The sequence below is a fragment of the Leptosomus discolor genome, chromosome 19, assembly GCF_034619465.1.
Source record: "Leptosomus discolor isolate bLepDis1 chromosome 19, bLepDis1.hap2, whole genome shotgun sequence".
Lineage (NCBI taxonomy): Eukaryota > Metazoa > Chordata > Aves > Leptosomiformes > Leptosomidae > Leptosomus > Leptosomus discolor.
This window is the reverse complement of record NC_141409.1, coordinates 13,724,909-13,739,908: the sequence shown is the minus strand read 5'-3', so window position 1 is coordinate 13,739,908 and position 15,000 is coordinate 13,724,909. Positions and strand designations below refer to the sequence as shown.

At 56.1% G+C, this 15,000-nt stretch overlaps 1 protein-coding gene across 5 annotated transcripts in view; it reads right to left on the bottom strand.

Moving 5' to 3' along the window:
* PBX3 (PBX homeobox 3) overlaps window positions 1–15,000 on the bottom strand; it is a 112,147-nt gene that overhangs the window by 8,688 nt on the left and 88,459 nt on the right. For all 5 annotated transcript variants that reach the window (XM_086475586.1, XM_086475589.1, XM_086475588.1 and 2 more), the window contains exons 3-5: window positions 11,968–12,209; window positions 5,904–6,094; window positions 3,528–3,663 (exon numbers count right to left, since the gene is read on the bottom strand). In XM_086475586.1, the coding sequence (XP_086331712.1) occupies window positions 3,528–3,663; window positions 5,904–6,094; window positions 11,968–12,209 (569 nt within the window). The remainder of the gene's footprint in view (window positions 1–3,527; window positions 3,664–5,903; window positions 6,095–11,967; window positions 12,210–15,000) is intronic.

Sequence of the window (15,000 nt, the reverse complement as noted above, 5' to 3'; positions counted from 1 at the left end):
GGTGTTCATCTTCATAAATAGTTTGTCTTTACGCTTTTCTTGAAAAACCTTCTCTACATATTATTTTAAACACCGATATCAAAACTGAAACCATCTATCTCCCATCTGCAACTACATGATTCCGAGAGACAATTTTCTTCACAGCTCGGTAAAGTGCTATGGCAGCAAGATTTCCACTGAGCTGCTTAATCTGGAGGGGAGGATGACCCAAAACACTCACTAATTAAGTGTTCGAGGGAGAAAATGTTCTGCCATGAATCTGCCCCCAGCATTTACAAGGCACCGACAGGACAAGAAAGAAACACCTTGGATCATCGTTAGGAGAGGCTACAGGGGAAGCTCGGCTCAGCCAGAAAAAGGACAAAGCCTCTTCATCAAACACGAGCCACAAACCTCCAGCAGTTTGGAAAGCCATCCGTTAACATTTTTTTTTCTCCATTTTCCAGCTCTTTGCACCTCCGGGGCGTTTGCAGCACGGGAGGTGAATAGGGCACCGTGCCAGGCACGGCAACGTCTGAGGGACTGCTGGCCGAGGCTGGAAACACGCGTGCTCAGAGATTTTTCATAAAAGCCCTGAGCAAGGTGTAGCTCAGTCACTCGCTTGGATGCCACTGCTTATCCCATGCGATGCTACTCCTGCCAGTATTTTAAATGACTGCTCAATCCACCCCTGATTTCTGGACTGCATCCCCTGACTTCTGCTGCCAACCACCAGAGCAGCGTGCACAGGGCTATTTTACAGTGCTTGCTCCGAGCTTTTCTGCTAGATGGCCTCACAAATACAGAGATTTTTCAGAGCAAAGGCAACTCCAGCCCAGTTTGACCTAGTAAGTACCAGCTAACCCCGCAGTCCCACCACGCGGCCTTTGGAAGTGCCGTTGAAAACCAAAGATCAGGATATCCACGGAATTCCCATTTTCTAGCTGTGACAGCAGATCTATCAGGAACTTAAGCACCCAGCTGATCGCAGGCACTCCCTCTCTCACATACAAGCTCCTCTCCCATCAGATGATGCATGGCCCTGCGTTCAGGCTTCCCCACCACCCGGAGCTTTTCCGAGCCCTTTAGAGCATCTTCCCAGAGCGAAGCTCCGGCCGTGGCCCCAGACCCGCATCTCTGGCAGCGAGGGCCCAGGCTGCGTGGCCAGCGCTGCCCTCGCTCCGGGCTGGAAAACGCCGCCCTGGAAAGCTCAGGACGCCGTACGCGGTGCTACAGAGGACGCAATGCAGCTACTCCCATCGCTCGCTCAGACTTCCTAATGGATTCAAGAAACAACTAATTCATGCCTGTATCAAATATTAAAGAGACAAACCTATATTCATGTCACAGCCTCACTGCTGCTGCTACATTTTTGGACCATCTGCCTGCCTTTTATTTCATTCTACAACATATACATTAAATCTTATCAAACAACCAATTAGGAAAGAAATCGGATCTATTAGCACTAGAAGCAATCAGTTATGGCTTCTGAAACATTCCATCTCATTTCCTTCAGTCACTTCAGCCTTATCTAGATCTAGCTTTTCATCTGTCCGCTCTGCGGGATCCCCAGCTCCTTCTCTGCCAGGACAATTCACCATCCGCTGGGTGGACAGAAAACACCTCTTCAGCAGGTCTGCTGTGCTCTTTACCACGTAATCGCCCCAATTACATTTTGCCAGCAAAGCTGAAGAACTTTTGGCATCTCCAAGCTGGTGTTGATGGTGTTGCCTCTCCTAATGGCAGCCTCGGCTCACGTGGCAGGATTTTTGGACACCACTCACTGGAGGAATTGCTACAAACCATCTCGTGCCAAGAGGACTGAAACCAGCAACAAGGCACAGGGTTTCAGACCAAGGTCCCCAGGTACTTGAGTGCTCTGGGGCTGTTTGGCTGGTTCCAGGGATCCACGGAAGCCGCAGGGACACCTGTGGGCACAGAAGAGCTGCCCAGCGGCCACCACGGCTGCCCCTGTACGCGCCAGGGCTGCAGTCACCCACACAATACTAACAGCGATGAAGGAGCAATAGGAGAGGGAACAAGTTTGGTGCTGGAATTTCTCCCCAGAAATTCCTTCCCACCACCAAAGCCACTCGTAAATGGACTGGGAGAAACTGTCCCTGTCTGCATCCCTTACCTTCCCCTGGCACTGCGCAGACACTTCCCACCCTGCTCGGAGCGTGGTGCGTGCTGCGTGCCGAGGAACGAGCAAGGAGAGAGCGAGGCACACACACGTGCTCGGGGGCCTCTCATGTCACGGGGCAGCCTTGCCAGGGCTTGTACTGAGGGGGCCTCCAAAGCCAATGAAGTCCTATCAAGTTTGGGGGAGCTGGGTGGCTTTTCATTTGAAAGTCTTCGATAAAGTGCCTGAATTTTTCATGCACAGAAGAGAGACCTATAAAGTAAATCTCAACTCAGGTCTTAATTATAAAGCTAAAGGTTGCATTGCCAGTAATGCCAATACTGCAGCCTGCAGTCATTAATAGTTAACACCTTTGCCGCAGGCATTGTTCCTCTAAAGGGCCTGAAATATTGATAAGCAGAGCGGATGGAGCTGGGAGGAGATGGCACACCCGCCCTCGCAATGGGCAACGGGGTGGCTGGAGAACTTGGAAACTACTGGTGAGCTTTCCCTGCCACCCAGCCCTCCCGAGCTGCATGAGCCAGATTTGCAGTGGGAATAATTTGGTTTTCTATCAAACGTACAGGCCACGAGAAATGCAAACCACTGGTTTGCTTTTTAAGCTATCTGGCGAAGGAAAGCTCGATGGAGCAGTGTCATCGGCCTGAGTATCGCTGCGAGACACCAGCCCAGAGCCGTAAATGTGCTTTGGCCCATACGGAAAGCAGCCGTAGCCAACGACGGTGCGCACTGCTGATTAGGCAGATGCTGGTTTTCTTGCATTAACTCCACAGTAACATCTGCTCTATGTGATAAAAGGAGCAAATCTGCCCAATACATTCTTGCTCCAGAGAAACCACTCATGTCACTTCAGTATATCGAGAGGCTGGATTTCTGGCTGGCTTAGAAAAACGACTTCAAGCAACCAAAGAAATTCTGATCTATAGAGATAGATTATATGTTTGTCAATAAACTGGCCTTCCCCCGAAATAACGGTAAGTCGTAATGAATTCGTAACAGACAGTAAGGCTCAGCAAGGATCTTCCTGACCCTGCAGAGAGAAAGCTGACGTGCCGTCGGGTGCTAACCTTACAGCCTTTGCATTTCCACCTTCACTTTGGTACACACGCTCTCTTCGCCCCAGCACAACCCCGGCCCCCCGCCGGCACGCTGCCTTTCCTGGGGAGCTCAGTCGTGTCCCGCCGCCCTGCTGAACTTTGCTGTGGTCAACAAGGCAAACCTGGCGGCACTGCCAAGGCAATTCCCTGCACCGGGCAGGGACCTGCTCCACACCGCACGCCTCTGTTGGAAGCGATTCCCAGGGCCCGGAGGGAGAGGGCAGCTCTGCAAGGGGAGCCGGGAGGCTGCCGCGGTGCCGGGGGCGTGGAGCGGTGGGGGCCAGGACCCGCTCCCACCCGCCGCTTACCTGCGATACTGTGATGCTGCATTTCTTTGCCAGCTCTTCTTTGGCTTCTTCACTGGGGTAGGGGTTACTGAGGTGGGAGTAAAAATACTCGTTCAAGATTTCTGTGGCTTGTTTACTGAAGTTACGCCTTTTCCGTCTGAAACAAGACAAGAAAACCACAGCTGTTCTTCCAGATGCCAACAGGTCTCTGGCAGGGTCAGCTGGGGTGCAAGTGCCCCTTGTTTCACATGCCCGCGCTGCGGCACACAGCAACACGACAGCTCTGCCCCGGCGGGGCCGGGCTCTGCCCCGACGCCGTGCGGAGGGGGCCCTGGGCTGCAACGCCAGCGATCCTACAAGGAACTGTTCCTACAAGCCCTGCAAGGGTCTGGACTCTGTTTGTGGCTTCACACCACCCACCTCCACCTGGGGCTTCACCCCGCGGGTGCACAGGCCACATCCGTGCGCTGCGGCAGAACACCCGAAGAGGCGAAGGGCGAGGCGGGGCACCGAGCTGGGCAGCCCACCTGCAGCCCCTCCGCACCCCAGGGTGCAGCCCAGCCTGAACCTCCGGCTGTTACATCGCTCTGCGCCGGCAGCAGCTTAACGAACCTCCTTCCCTCCAGCGGCAGGTCAGCCGGGGCTTCCGCACGGGTGTCTGGGGTGAGCGCAGCGGGAAAGGATGGGGCGGCCTCGCTGCCGTGTCCTGACATAGCACTCACTGAGCTAATTGGCTTCTGTGAGCAAGTGGCTTTTGGGGCTTTGCGAGGAAGACCCATCTGTACACCCTCCTGCCGAGGGCCGAGCAGGGCCCGGGCTCCCGCAAGCCGCGTGGGACGGGTACCGAGGCGTGCGGCCTCGCAGCCTGCCTGGAAAGCAAAGCCTCTCCGGAGCCCAGCGCTCGGCAGCACCAGCCGGGGAGCAGCGCAGCCCCGCCGGCACATCAGGCAGGCAGCCTGCTGCCACGCTCTCGCCACACAGGTTATGGAAGTGGCACCTGCACGGCCGCCGCGCCTTCCCTCCGAGCCGACATCGGCTGCTCCCCTTCTCCCCAGAACACCCTCTCGGAAGCACCGGTTAAACATCTCCTTCAGAGCTCCCTTCCCCTCAGGCTGGTTGCAATCAAACTGCCTGCGCCCGAGGCCAGCAGGCAGCCGAACGCAATCCCCAGCGCGCTCTTCCAGCAGTATCACGATGCCGCTAACTACACCGTATCCTGGAGCAGGCAGACTCCCTCCCTAGAGCTGTGTTTATCTCATTACTGTGCTTCCGCTCATTTTGCCTTATTTACCTTCCTCCTTTTTAAAGAAATCACTTTAAAATGTGCATCTGCAAGCTTTACCTTTTGCAGTTACTGGAGCTCTCCACAGACATTTCCTCCAACTGTTTGTAATTACCCTAATTTGCCACACCTGCCAGTGACCTCCTTGTTAATAAAATTATTTTGCTCTTGTTTAGCTCCTCACAGCTTTCAGGTGTGAAGCACGAGCTAGCTGCTGAAGGGAGGCTCTGCGTGGTGCCTGCTGCTCCTCCCTGCTCTGCCAGGCCCAGCTCCTGCTCTGCCGGGCTCTGCCAGCTGCCAGGGTCCTGCTCTGCAGAGGGGAACCCTGCAAAAGGCTGGGAATCCATATCCCACCTCATCAGGGCTTCCAAGTAAATCTGGCCATGCCTATAAACCCCCTCCTAATCCCCGTCTGCCTGCAGAACGAGCAGCCCGCTCTGGAGGCTGGTGGGCTGCGGGGACGGGCTCTGAGCTCCGGCAGCGACGCGGGTGTCCAAGGGATGCGCGTGCTGGCTGGGAGCAGTTCGGGAGGTGCTGCCTTCTCCCGCACCCCGGTCAGATGACAGCTTGTTGGGAGACGGGCCAGCAGATCTGGCTTTCGGGAGCATCGTCGCCCGTCTGACCTCGGGCGCGCGCAGCTGCTAACCCAGCATCAGCCGCAGCCCGTGGGCACGTCCCTCCCAGAGAACTTGGCTCTTCCATTACGGGGTCAGTGTTTTGCAAGGCTGGCCTTATGCTGCGAGACATCGGTACCGGCAGCCATTTAAATAACTGCTGGGGTGACAAAGCAGCCCTTTGTGCAAATCCTACGTGACTCCCGTAGGAGCACGGTAAACAAGCAAGCATCGGGTAAACAAGGCCAGTCTTTGCACTGCAACATGCAGAAAAGACATCGCTGTTTATGAAAGCTCTGCGCAGGAACCCCCCCTTTCACAGCAGCTGCTGTGTGAAGGACGAGGGCCCTGGGCTTTCGCTGGGGCAGAACAGCCTCTCCCAGTGGGGTCCCTGCCTCTGCAGGGCGAGGCTCTCCCTGGGCTGCCCAGCAATTGCCCCTTCCCACCCCCCCCACCCCCACCCCCCCCCGAAAGAGCCAGGGACACCCGCCTCTGCCTTACCTGGCATCGAGGAACCTTGATCTTAAAATCATTACTGCTTCACAAGTACTTTGTTTGAGTTGCATCTGGATGGAGCTGAATTTTCGATGAATGATGCCCACCATCCTTTCAATCTCCTTGGGAGAAATGGGACGTGTCCGGCTCTGTTCTCTGAGAAGGTTCATCACATGTGTGGTAAATTCATTACATGCCTGCGAAGGAAGGAGACGCTTAGAAATTGTTTTGTGCCGTCCCACAAGGACACAAGCTCGGGCCTGGCTGTTGGGGGGAAGGCAGCGCCGCAGGGGGCTGGGGGACCCTCGTGCAGCCCCATCCCCACCGCACACACGCGGCCACAGGGGCAGAGCACAATCGCCCTGTCCCTGAGATGCGGGACCGTCCTGCGGCAGCCACGGGAGCCAAGCAGCCGCGGCACAACTCCCTCCATGCTCATCCCTTTCAGCGACCCCATGTCCCCAGCCAGACTGCGGCGGAGAGGAGAGGTCGAGGGCGGCGAGATTGATGGCTGCGGGCAGCAGGGGGATGTGAGCGGGGACCAGCACACGCTCAGCAGCCCAGAGAGCAAAGCCAGGGAAGGGCTGCCTGCCCTGCAGCCCGCCCAGCCCCAGGCAGGGTGAACATGCCGCAGCAGGCGAGAAGCTCCGGACCCTCCTGAGGCGCCGGGTGTGTCCCCTAAAGGGTGGGCTTCAGCGAAACCATGCCCGAGCCTGGCCTGTGCCGCGCTGCCGAGGCGCGGAAGGAGGGGAGGCACGAGGAGCTATCAATTATCAGTCCCAGACTAGGCAGGTGAGCGGACACAATGACAGAAACTTCTCCAGGCTGCATCGTCAACAGGCACCGCCTGATCCGAGCCTCGGCAGGAGCCAGCGGCTGTCACGCTGGCATCCCGGCTTCCCCCATGCAGGCTGGAAGCTGCCACGAGCTCTGCTGATTTATGTCTCCCTTATCTCTTTCAAAAACAAACCCCGGGACTGCTGTCTGCCAGGCAGAGCTGCATGGTGCCCACGGGGCTAATCCCTTCCCCGGGGGCCAGCCTGGTATTCCAGCACGTTTTGAGCCCTGGGAAGAGGAGAGGGGCCGGGCACCACGCTGGCCTCCATGGGGTCTGCGCACACGAGGCAAGGCAGACTGCTCCCTGCTCCCCGGACCCTTCTCGGACGAAGGTGGACGCGTGCAAGGCCCAGGCGCCTGCGGGAGGCCTGTGCGCGGGGCCAGCCATCGGAACGCACCACCGGGCCACCGTCACGGCCAAATACGGCCACGGGATTTCACCCTCGTGCGGCTGACGTAACAGGCAACAAGCACAATGCTCCGCGGCCAGTAAACCATGTGGAGGAAACACTCAAGTATCTCGTCCAGACCCCGTTCCTTACGTATCGGTTTGACTCCAACTCCCGTTTTCCTCTAAATCCAGGGTGAAAAATATCTACGCAATTTGTGTGACAACTACATTTTCAAGGATTCTCCTGCATTTCAAGAGATTGTGCAAGGCAAAGTGTTAAAAGTGAAAAGTTTATGCATCTAAAAACTCATAATTTCCTATAACATTTGCTGAACGTCTCACAACTTATTAAGTGAAGCCATCTATGAATGCAAATGCTGATTAGCAATTTGGCAATAGCCCAACATTCGCAGAATTCACATAGCTTTTCTTTAAACCAGTAGTTCATACATGATTAATTAGAACATCTCATTTATGTAGTGTGCACTTTAGCTCATTACTCTAAGTAAAATTCGTTAAGTATTTACATTTAGATAATTAAAATCTGGGTACACCCTTAAGAAAGATGCATACACTTCAGGCAAAGTGATTTTTTTTTTCTTTACACTACTGAAAGTAAATTACAGGCTAATTTACATCCTTGCAGCACCCGTGTGGAGGCAGCGCTCTGGCGAGGCTCGGTGAGCCTTAGTGCAGACGCCCTTCGCCTGCCACCGCCGAGCGCGCCGAGGTCACGGTGCCGCAGAGGCCGTGCCAACTCACCCCCGCGCCACGCCAGCGCGGCCGCGACGGCTCCTGCCACCGGCTGCTGCTCCCTGCCTGACTCAAGACCTTCTGGGCTCCACGTTAAGGCCTCCACACACCTCATCCTCGCTTCCCATTTCCTTCCTTTCTGTTTTGACGTTTCAGGCAGCAAAGCTCGTTCCCCTCTCGCCGCACCGAAGGGATGGGAACGCTGCCCCGAGCCCCCCTGGCGACCCTCCCCTCGCCCAGGGAGAGCAGGAGTTCTCCCGAGTGACCTGTTTCTCCTCCTCCCATCCCAAAGCTTTGGCCCAGGGGAACGCAGACCCCGCACAGCAGCTCGCCTGGCCGGTGCAGGAGCGGGCTCCGGGCCCCCAGGGGAGCAGGAGGCAGCCGGGTGCCGGGGCCTGCTCCCCCCTGGCCTCGCCGCACCGGGACCGCATCCTTCCGTGTGTCGTCTGCTGAGCTGCCCGGGCAGCCTCAGCCCGCAAAAGCTGGGGTTCAGCCATCCGACTGACGGCAAAGGCCCCGGCTTTGCCTCACCCGGTCAATGACGCGCACAGGGAAGGTCACGTAGGCACCAAGTGCAGCAACTCCCTCCCCGAGACAAGAGAGCGGCTCTGACCGTCCCAAAGGTACAGCCGAGTCCAAGTACTCGACACTGAAAGAAAATTTCAGGCACACAGCTTGCTACATGCCCCCTTGTTTGCAGATCCAGGGAATTCAATTTTAAAGTACAATCAAAATGGCAACTTGCATTAAAAGTATTTTCAGATACGCCTTTTCTATGAGAAATATTTTTTCACAAATATAGTGTCAAAGCTAAAGTGAGCTTCTTGCTTTCAAGAAGCAAAAATCTTTCCCTGAATTTACTTGAATTGCCTGATGAGATTCCGTTTGGCTACAGCTACTTAGAGAGCCTGGTTTTAATTTATCTTCACTAGCACCTCCCATCTGCAGAGCTACTTCAGTGCAGCAGCGTGGAAGTAAGCTCAGAAGACTCTGATGCTTTGTCTTGTTTTCTCTTGTTTATTTATAGCGTCCGAGCTACTCGATCCCTTTTTCAGTACTATTTTTCAGGCCTCTGCTTCGTGCCCGAGACATTATTAATAATGTCAGGTTATAAGTGATGGCCTTGTTAACCTGCTCAGAAACCTTGTAGGAGCGGGGATGCTCCTGCTAGCCTTAATGCTTCATCAAGACTCCTCAGACAAGCACAAGAAAAAGAGAGGAAATGGCCCAAAACAGTCTTCAGGGGCACGGTGCCAGCCAGCTCTCCGTGGGGCTGGTGGCGTCCTCCGAGCAGCCACATTTCACCCCAATTTGGGGTGAATTCAGAAGACATCTGTGAACTCAGGAGGCAGGTTCCCAGCTGCTCCGGGAGGCTTGGGACCCTTACAGTACTTTTGCCTACAGCAAAAAATGTATTTCAGTGTAATTATAGAAGATAGCTTTCAATATGTCATCTCTATTATAGTAGCTGTAAATTATGGAAGGAGCTGCCTGTGTACGGCCATTTCTCCCGGCGCACGGCGAGGGGAGAGCTGTGTGATGGCGTGACACACTTTCCATTTCTCTTTCTTTCTTTTTTTTTTTTTTGTTCCGAGTGCATTCCCCTAACTGGCAACAAATATCAGGATCAAACTCTGCCTGGAAAGCGTCTCCAGGAAGCCGCTCTGGTTCCCGCTGCCGGCTGGAACCGCAGCAGCGCCTGCGCCGGGAGAGGGACGGCAGGAGCTGCTCCCTGGCGCGGGCAGGTGCCCCTGCGCGGGGGCTGAGCTGCTCCCCGGCTGCAGGAGGGCACCCGCCTCTCAGGAACCTGCGGCTGCTGGAGGCAGGGATGCAAAGTCCTGGCTGCCTCTCGGCCGCGGAGACGGGCGCTGCGTTGAGACAAACCGGCAGGAGACAGTTTGCTGCGAGGCCGGGGAAATTATCATATTTCTGTAGAGCAGACGTGGCTGGGTGTCAGGATCGACAGGGAAGCGTACATGTTTCAGATCAGCTCCACCTCTCTCTCCCTCTCCTAGCAGCACTTGAGCATCCTCCAAAGTTTCCCGTGGTGTGGACGGATGGCTGTGACATTTCAGCCGAAACCTTTGTAAATGGAGCTACAGGGCTAAAAACGCTGCTGCTCCCCCACATCATTAAACTTATTAGAGGCAAAGGACTCTTGCCAGGAAACGGCGGCAAGCGCCGACCTGCAGCGGCTTTGGCCCCTGATCTAGCCCCAGCCTGTGTCCCTGCGGTTTTGTAGGACACGCTCGGGCTGGACGGTGCTGGTTAACCCGACGGCCACCCCCACCCCAGCGCTGCAGGCTGCACGCCGGGGCCCTGCGCCGCAAGGGGAGCCCCCGGGTCTCGCGGGACACCTGGGGTCCTCGGAGGGTGCGGTAAGGGGGTTTGTCAGAGGGAGAAAAGACCCCCCGTCAGTTATTTGTTCACCACTTGAACACCGCAGTGAAAGAGGCGGCACAGAGAAGGCAGCGCCGCTGGCACCTGAGCCGCGCTGTGCCGCCGGCACTCGAACCACACCGTGCCACTGGCACCTCAACCATGCTGTGCCACCGGCTCCTGAACCACGCCGGCCTCACGCCACCCAGGCCACGGTCCCACCGGTGCCTGCAGCAGGATGCTGCATGGGCTGTGCCGGTGGGCGCCGTCCCCCCACTCTTCCTCCATGCTCCACCAGTGCCCCACACCCACTCCCAGCACTCTGTCCACTGCTGACGCTCGGCAGGCACCGGTCAGCTTGTTGGCATGGCCTGACACAGACCATGCCTGTGTTTCTGGTGGCATAAAAAAGCAAAGCAAAGTAGCCAGAGACCGTTCAGAGGGTCTTCACGCAAGAAAAGGGACACTCTGAAATGAAGAGCTACCGGGGCACCAGGCGCCGCTTTACGCCGGCGAGGCAGGGAGGGAAGCACGCCGAGGCACAGCACGGGGCTGGGGAAGGAGCCGGGCAGCACGGCACGCTCTCCTCCTCGCCCTCACAGTTTCGAGCGGTTTTATCGCTGCCTCCACATCTCTTTTGTGGTTTTGGTCTGTACAGCCCCACGCTTTGCCGTGCTGGGCTGGGGGCAAGTGCAGGACTTCCCTGGCTCAGCTCAGGAAACCACCAGCTGATGAGGCTGGCTGAGCTGATTAGGCTCAGGGTTTACAAGCTTTATTAGGACACCACTGGGAGGGGAAAATGAAGACATCGCGTGAGGCTTGCGAGGGCCAGGGGTCTCGTGCCATTCTTCCCTCCCCCCGCGCCTTTGATGCCACTGCTCCTTGCAAAACCAGAAAAGAGAGGAGGCAGAGCGGTCTCTCCCGTGCATTACAGTGAAACTGAGGCGGCGCAGCCCCCCACCCCACGGGCAGGAGCCACCCTGGGCCCAGCACCACCCGGCAGCACGTGGCAAAGGTTTCCGGTGCCACCAGCATGGCAAATGTGGCAGGTCACTGGGCCCCAGCAGTGAACGTACCCCACGGGTCTCTGCAGCACGCTCGCCACTCCCAACAGACACTGAGTGCCGGTGTCCACCTGAACCGGGATTTCCGTATTTCTTATCCGCAGCAGCAGCTCCCGGAGCCCGGGCCTGGCGCTGTGCCGGCGCCTCGCTGCCTGCTCCCTTGCAGCCTGCCACGGCCAACCCGCCATGGCCGAGCCCGGCACCAGAGCCTCCCGCCGCCTGCTCCGGGAGCCCGTGGGCTATCGCCGGCACGGCCCTCGCCTGCCTGCGCTCCCCGACTTGCCAGACCCAGCCCTGCAACACTTCATCGTGGGGCACGAAAGCGGCACCGAGTGACAGACAACTCTCCTCCTCTGTCCCTCTCTGGGCTGGCTCGAAGGGGAGAAACACGGGCTCGGGTGTTGCTTTTATGCGGTTACAGACAACAGAAAACACTCAGGCATGCAAGACATGCGTCCTGGGTCCAGCGAGCGGCTCCTCGAAGCCCGATGGACTCCCGTAGCATCACGGCTCTTTACGGGGGAGAGGGGTGGGGAAGGGGAGGAGGGGATGTGGTCCGGAGCTGGGCAGCGGCGGGCGCTGGCAAGCGGAGGTGCGGAGGAGAGCAGCGGCAGGTACACGTACAACTGAGAGGCTGATGTCTGACCTGTTCATATTTCTCCAGCTCTGTGTGATAGATTTGTCTGATCTGGGTCAATTTGGCTCTGTAATCTGAGTGTTCAATAGAGTTATCTGAAGACCCTCCAGAGGCTGCTGCGGCTGCAGCTGCTGCCGCCGATCCCCCACCTTTCTCCGGACCTGAGACTCCTTCTGCCAGAAGCATATTGTCTAGTCTCATTAGCTGGGGATCGGGAGGGTCTTCCTCCTGGGCTCCTCGGATGCTCAAACCTTGGGCAGAAAAGAGAGAACAAGAGAAAACACAGTCAGTATTTCTTGCATCTGCCCGGCCGCTGCCCGCTCGCTGCACGCCTGCGAGGAGCCCTCCTGCCCCGCGGGGCCACGGGGACCGGAGCTGCCCATGGCCCTTCCTCCATCCCTGCCGTGGTACCCGAACGGGCACCCTCCTCTGGGGCAGGCCCCATGAACCGCAGCCCAGGCAGGTGCCGTGGGGTGACGGCAGTGCTGCGGGACCCTCTCGGTTCTGACACAGAGCAGGAACACCTTCATGAGGCTTTTAAAGGACCTGCAGATTTTTAAACACTTCATTGTAAGTGTTAAAGGAGTATTTGCATGAGTACAGACACACGCCTTCCGCCAGTTTTCGAAGACACAGCTAGATCTACGCAGGGCTGGCATTATCCTGTGCATTATATCACTTCGATGCAAGACCATGTGGTAAAGGCAAGTGCATTATTTATTTGGAAATAATTGATTTGCTTCTCACTTCCCTCCAAATGGATCTAAGCACCACGTTACTCTTACGGAGACTTGCACCACTGGATTCCACCCCTCCTATGAGGTCCCAGCATGGGTTTAAATTGCCTGGGGAAAACGCGGCCGCTCGCTCCTCAACTACGGGAGATTTCAGGCAAAAAGCAGGGAGGAGCCACGGCTCACACCGGCACAAATCCCTTGGGCACAGCTGTTTCCATGTGTGCCCATGGTCTCTGGCTCCACACAGGTGGAGCTGAGATTTCACATCGGAGGAGGGAAACGATGGAGACGGAACTGGGAGCATCTCCTCGGGAACGGCCGCTGTGGGAGCGGGGTGCGGAGCTCCAGCGGCCCCTGGCTCAGGGCAGCACATCGCTCCACGGAGGAGAGACAAGAAGGAATCAAACTTCCCCTTGCCACGCAGGGATTTGGTTGCTATCACGACGTCAGCACACTCTGTGTTTAAAATGGCCAGTGCTCTTGCATAGTATTGTTGGGAACAACTTTTGAAATCTAATTTTTTGTTTTAAATCAAGAATTTCCAAAGCGATGCTCGGTCAGCAATCTCTCCTGCGTCCTATAGATCAAGGCTGACAATTTGTAAGTTTAATCAGGTCATGCAGGCACGGTGCCAAGCTGCTATCAACAGCACCGAAAAGAAAGTTTAAAAATAATTACAGTAGTACAAGAATCACTATAGCCGTGGCTTCTTGAATCAACATTTCCATTAGAGATGTAACACAACCGTGCACATCCCAGCCCAACCAACCTCTTTAAAGCTGTTTCAGAGCAGGTACTCGTGCTCTGGATAGAGCAGGTCCCGGGGCTCTGCTGTTGGCACCCAGCGAGTTCACACGGGTGCGGGCTCCGAAGGGGCTGCGCCAGACGTGGCAGCACCATCCGCAGCCGCCACGCACGCGGCTGAGCACCAGCAACGCTGAGCACCAGCGGCCACTCCCATACAGACAGATTTCACCCTTGGTGCCCTGAACCCCACGTGCAGCAGGAGATGACCCCCTGACTGGCCAACCTTCCAGACTCATGAAAGCACAGCACTAATTTTGCTCTAAAATACACATTTTAAACCTGCCACCTTCATTTAAAACTATAATTCCATGTAATTTCATGGGAATAATAAAAATGTCTCATCATCTCTTTAAATTATTTCTGTTGCCTGCTCAGAGGTCCACAGATGAGCTCGGTTTGACGATGCCACACATCGTCCCGGCACATCCCTGGGCCAGCCCACGCGTGTTGGGGACAGTCCTGCTGTGGCTCCAGCCACCCGTGCTGCTGCCCGAGCACATGGCCAGGGAGGGCAATGCTGCACTGGGGGGTCCCCGCAGCAGGAGGGTGCTGGTCCCCAGCCGAGGGAGCCCTGCAGCCAGCCCCGCTGCAGCGGAGCCAGCACGGCTGCATCGGGACCGCTCCGTCCCGCTTTGGTTTGGTGAGCCCTTTCTCCTGTTTATCTCATTCCTCCACTGCTCTGGTGTCAGTATGTTCAACAACGTTCTGGCTTTAACCCACTCCAGCTCCTGCTCCCCGCTCATGAATGATTTCTACTGTTGTTTCTTCTTTTTGCTTCTGGAGCCTTTCTCAGTCCGTGTTTCCTGTGCTCTATTCCAGCTGGTTTTCCCCGGCTGCATTTCTGCTACCCAACTCCTCCACCCTCCCAGTGTCACAGCAGCAGTCCCACTCCGCTCCCCCGACGCTGCGAGATGCCAGGCCAAAACCTGCAGCAGAACAATTTGGTGCAATTGCTGCTATTTCTGCACCATTTACTTCTACAAACAGGCCAAAGATTAAACGGCCTTGTCCAAAATGACGCTATCCACCCAGACTTGAATTAATATTCAAAATCCCCACCCTTCTCGTATAAATCTGACAAAGGACAGCAAGCGTTCCCCAAGGTTTCATGTCTGCACTGGAGACTGAAGGAGCTGGTGAGAGGCCCTGGAGCACAAGAGGAAGAAATTCAGCAGATAAGGACAATGACGAAGCCACGGAGGTGTCTCACACGCCACCCTAACGTGTATCTCGGGAGCTGGTGACAGAGGGGCTGGCATATTGTGTTCATCTTAATATTAAGCAACGCTCCCACATCCACAGCATCCAGGCCAGCGCGCGCGAGCCTGCAGACAGCCCACAGACAAAGGAATGACGAAGTGTGTGTGTGGGGATATAACATTTATTTTGCCCCTGAGTGAGACGCATCATTCATTTGAATGGCAAAGCCACAAGTTGATTAACTGATTCTAACAAGAATTAAGCTGTGTGTTAATTCAGATCTTTCCTTATGAACTAT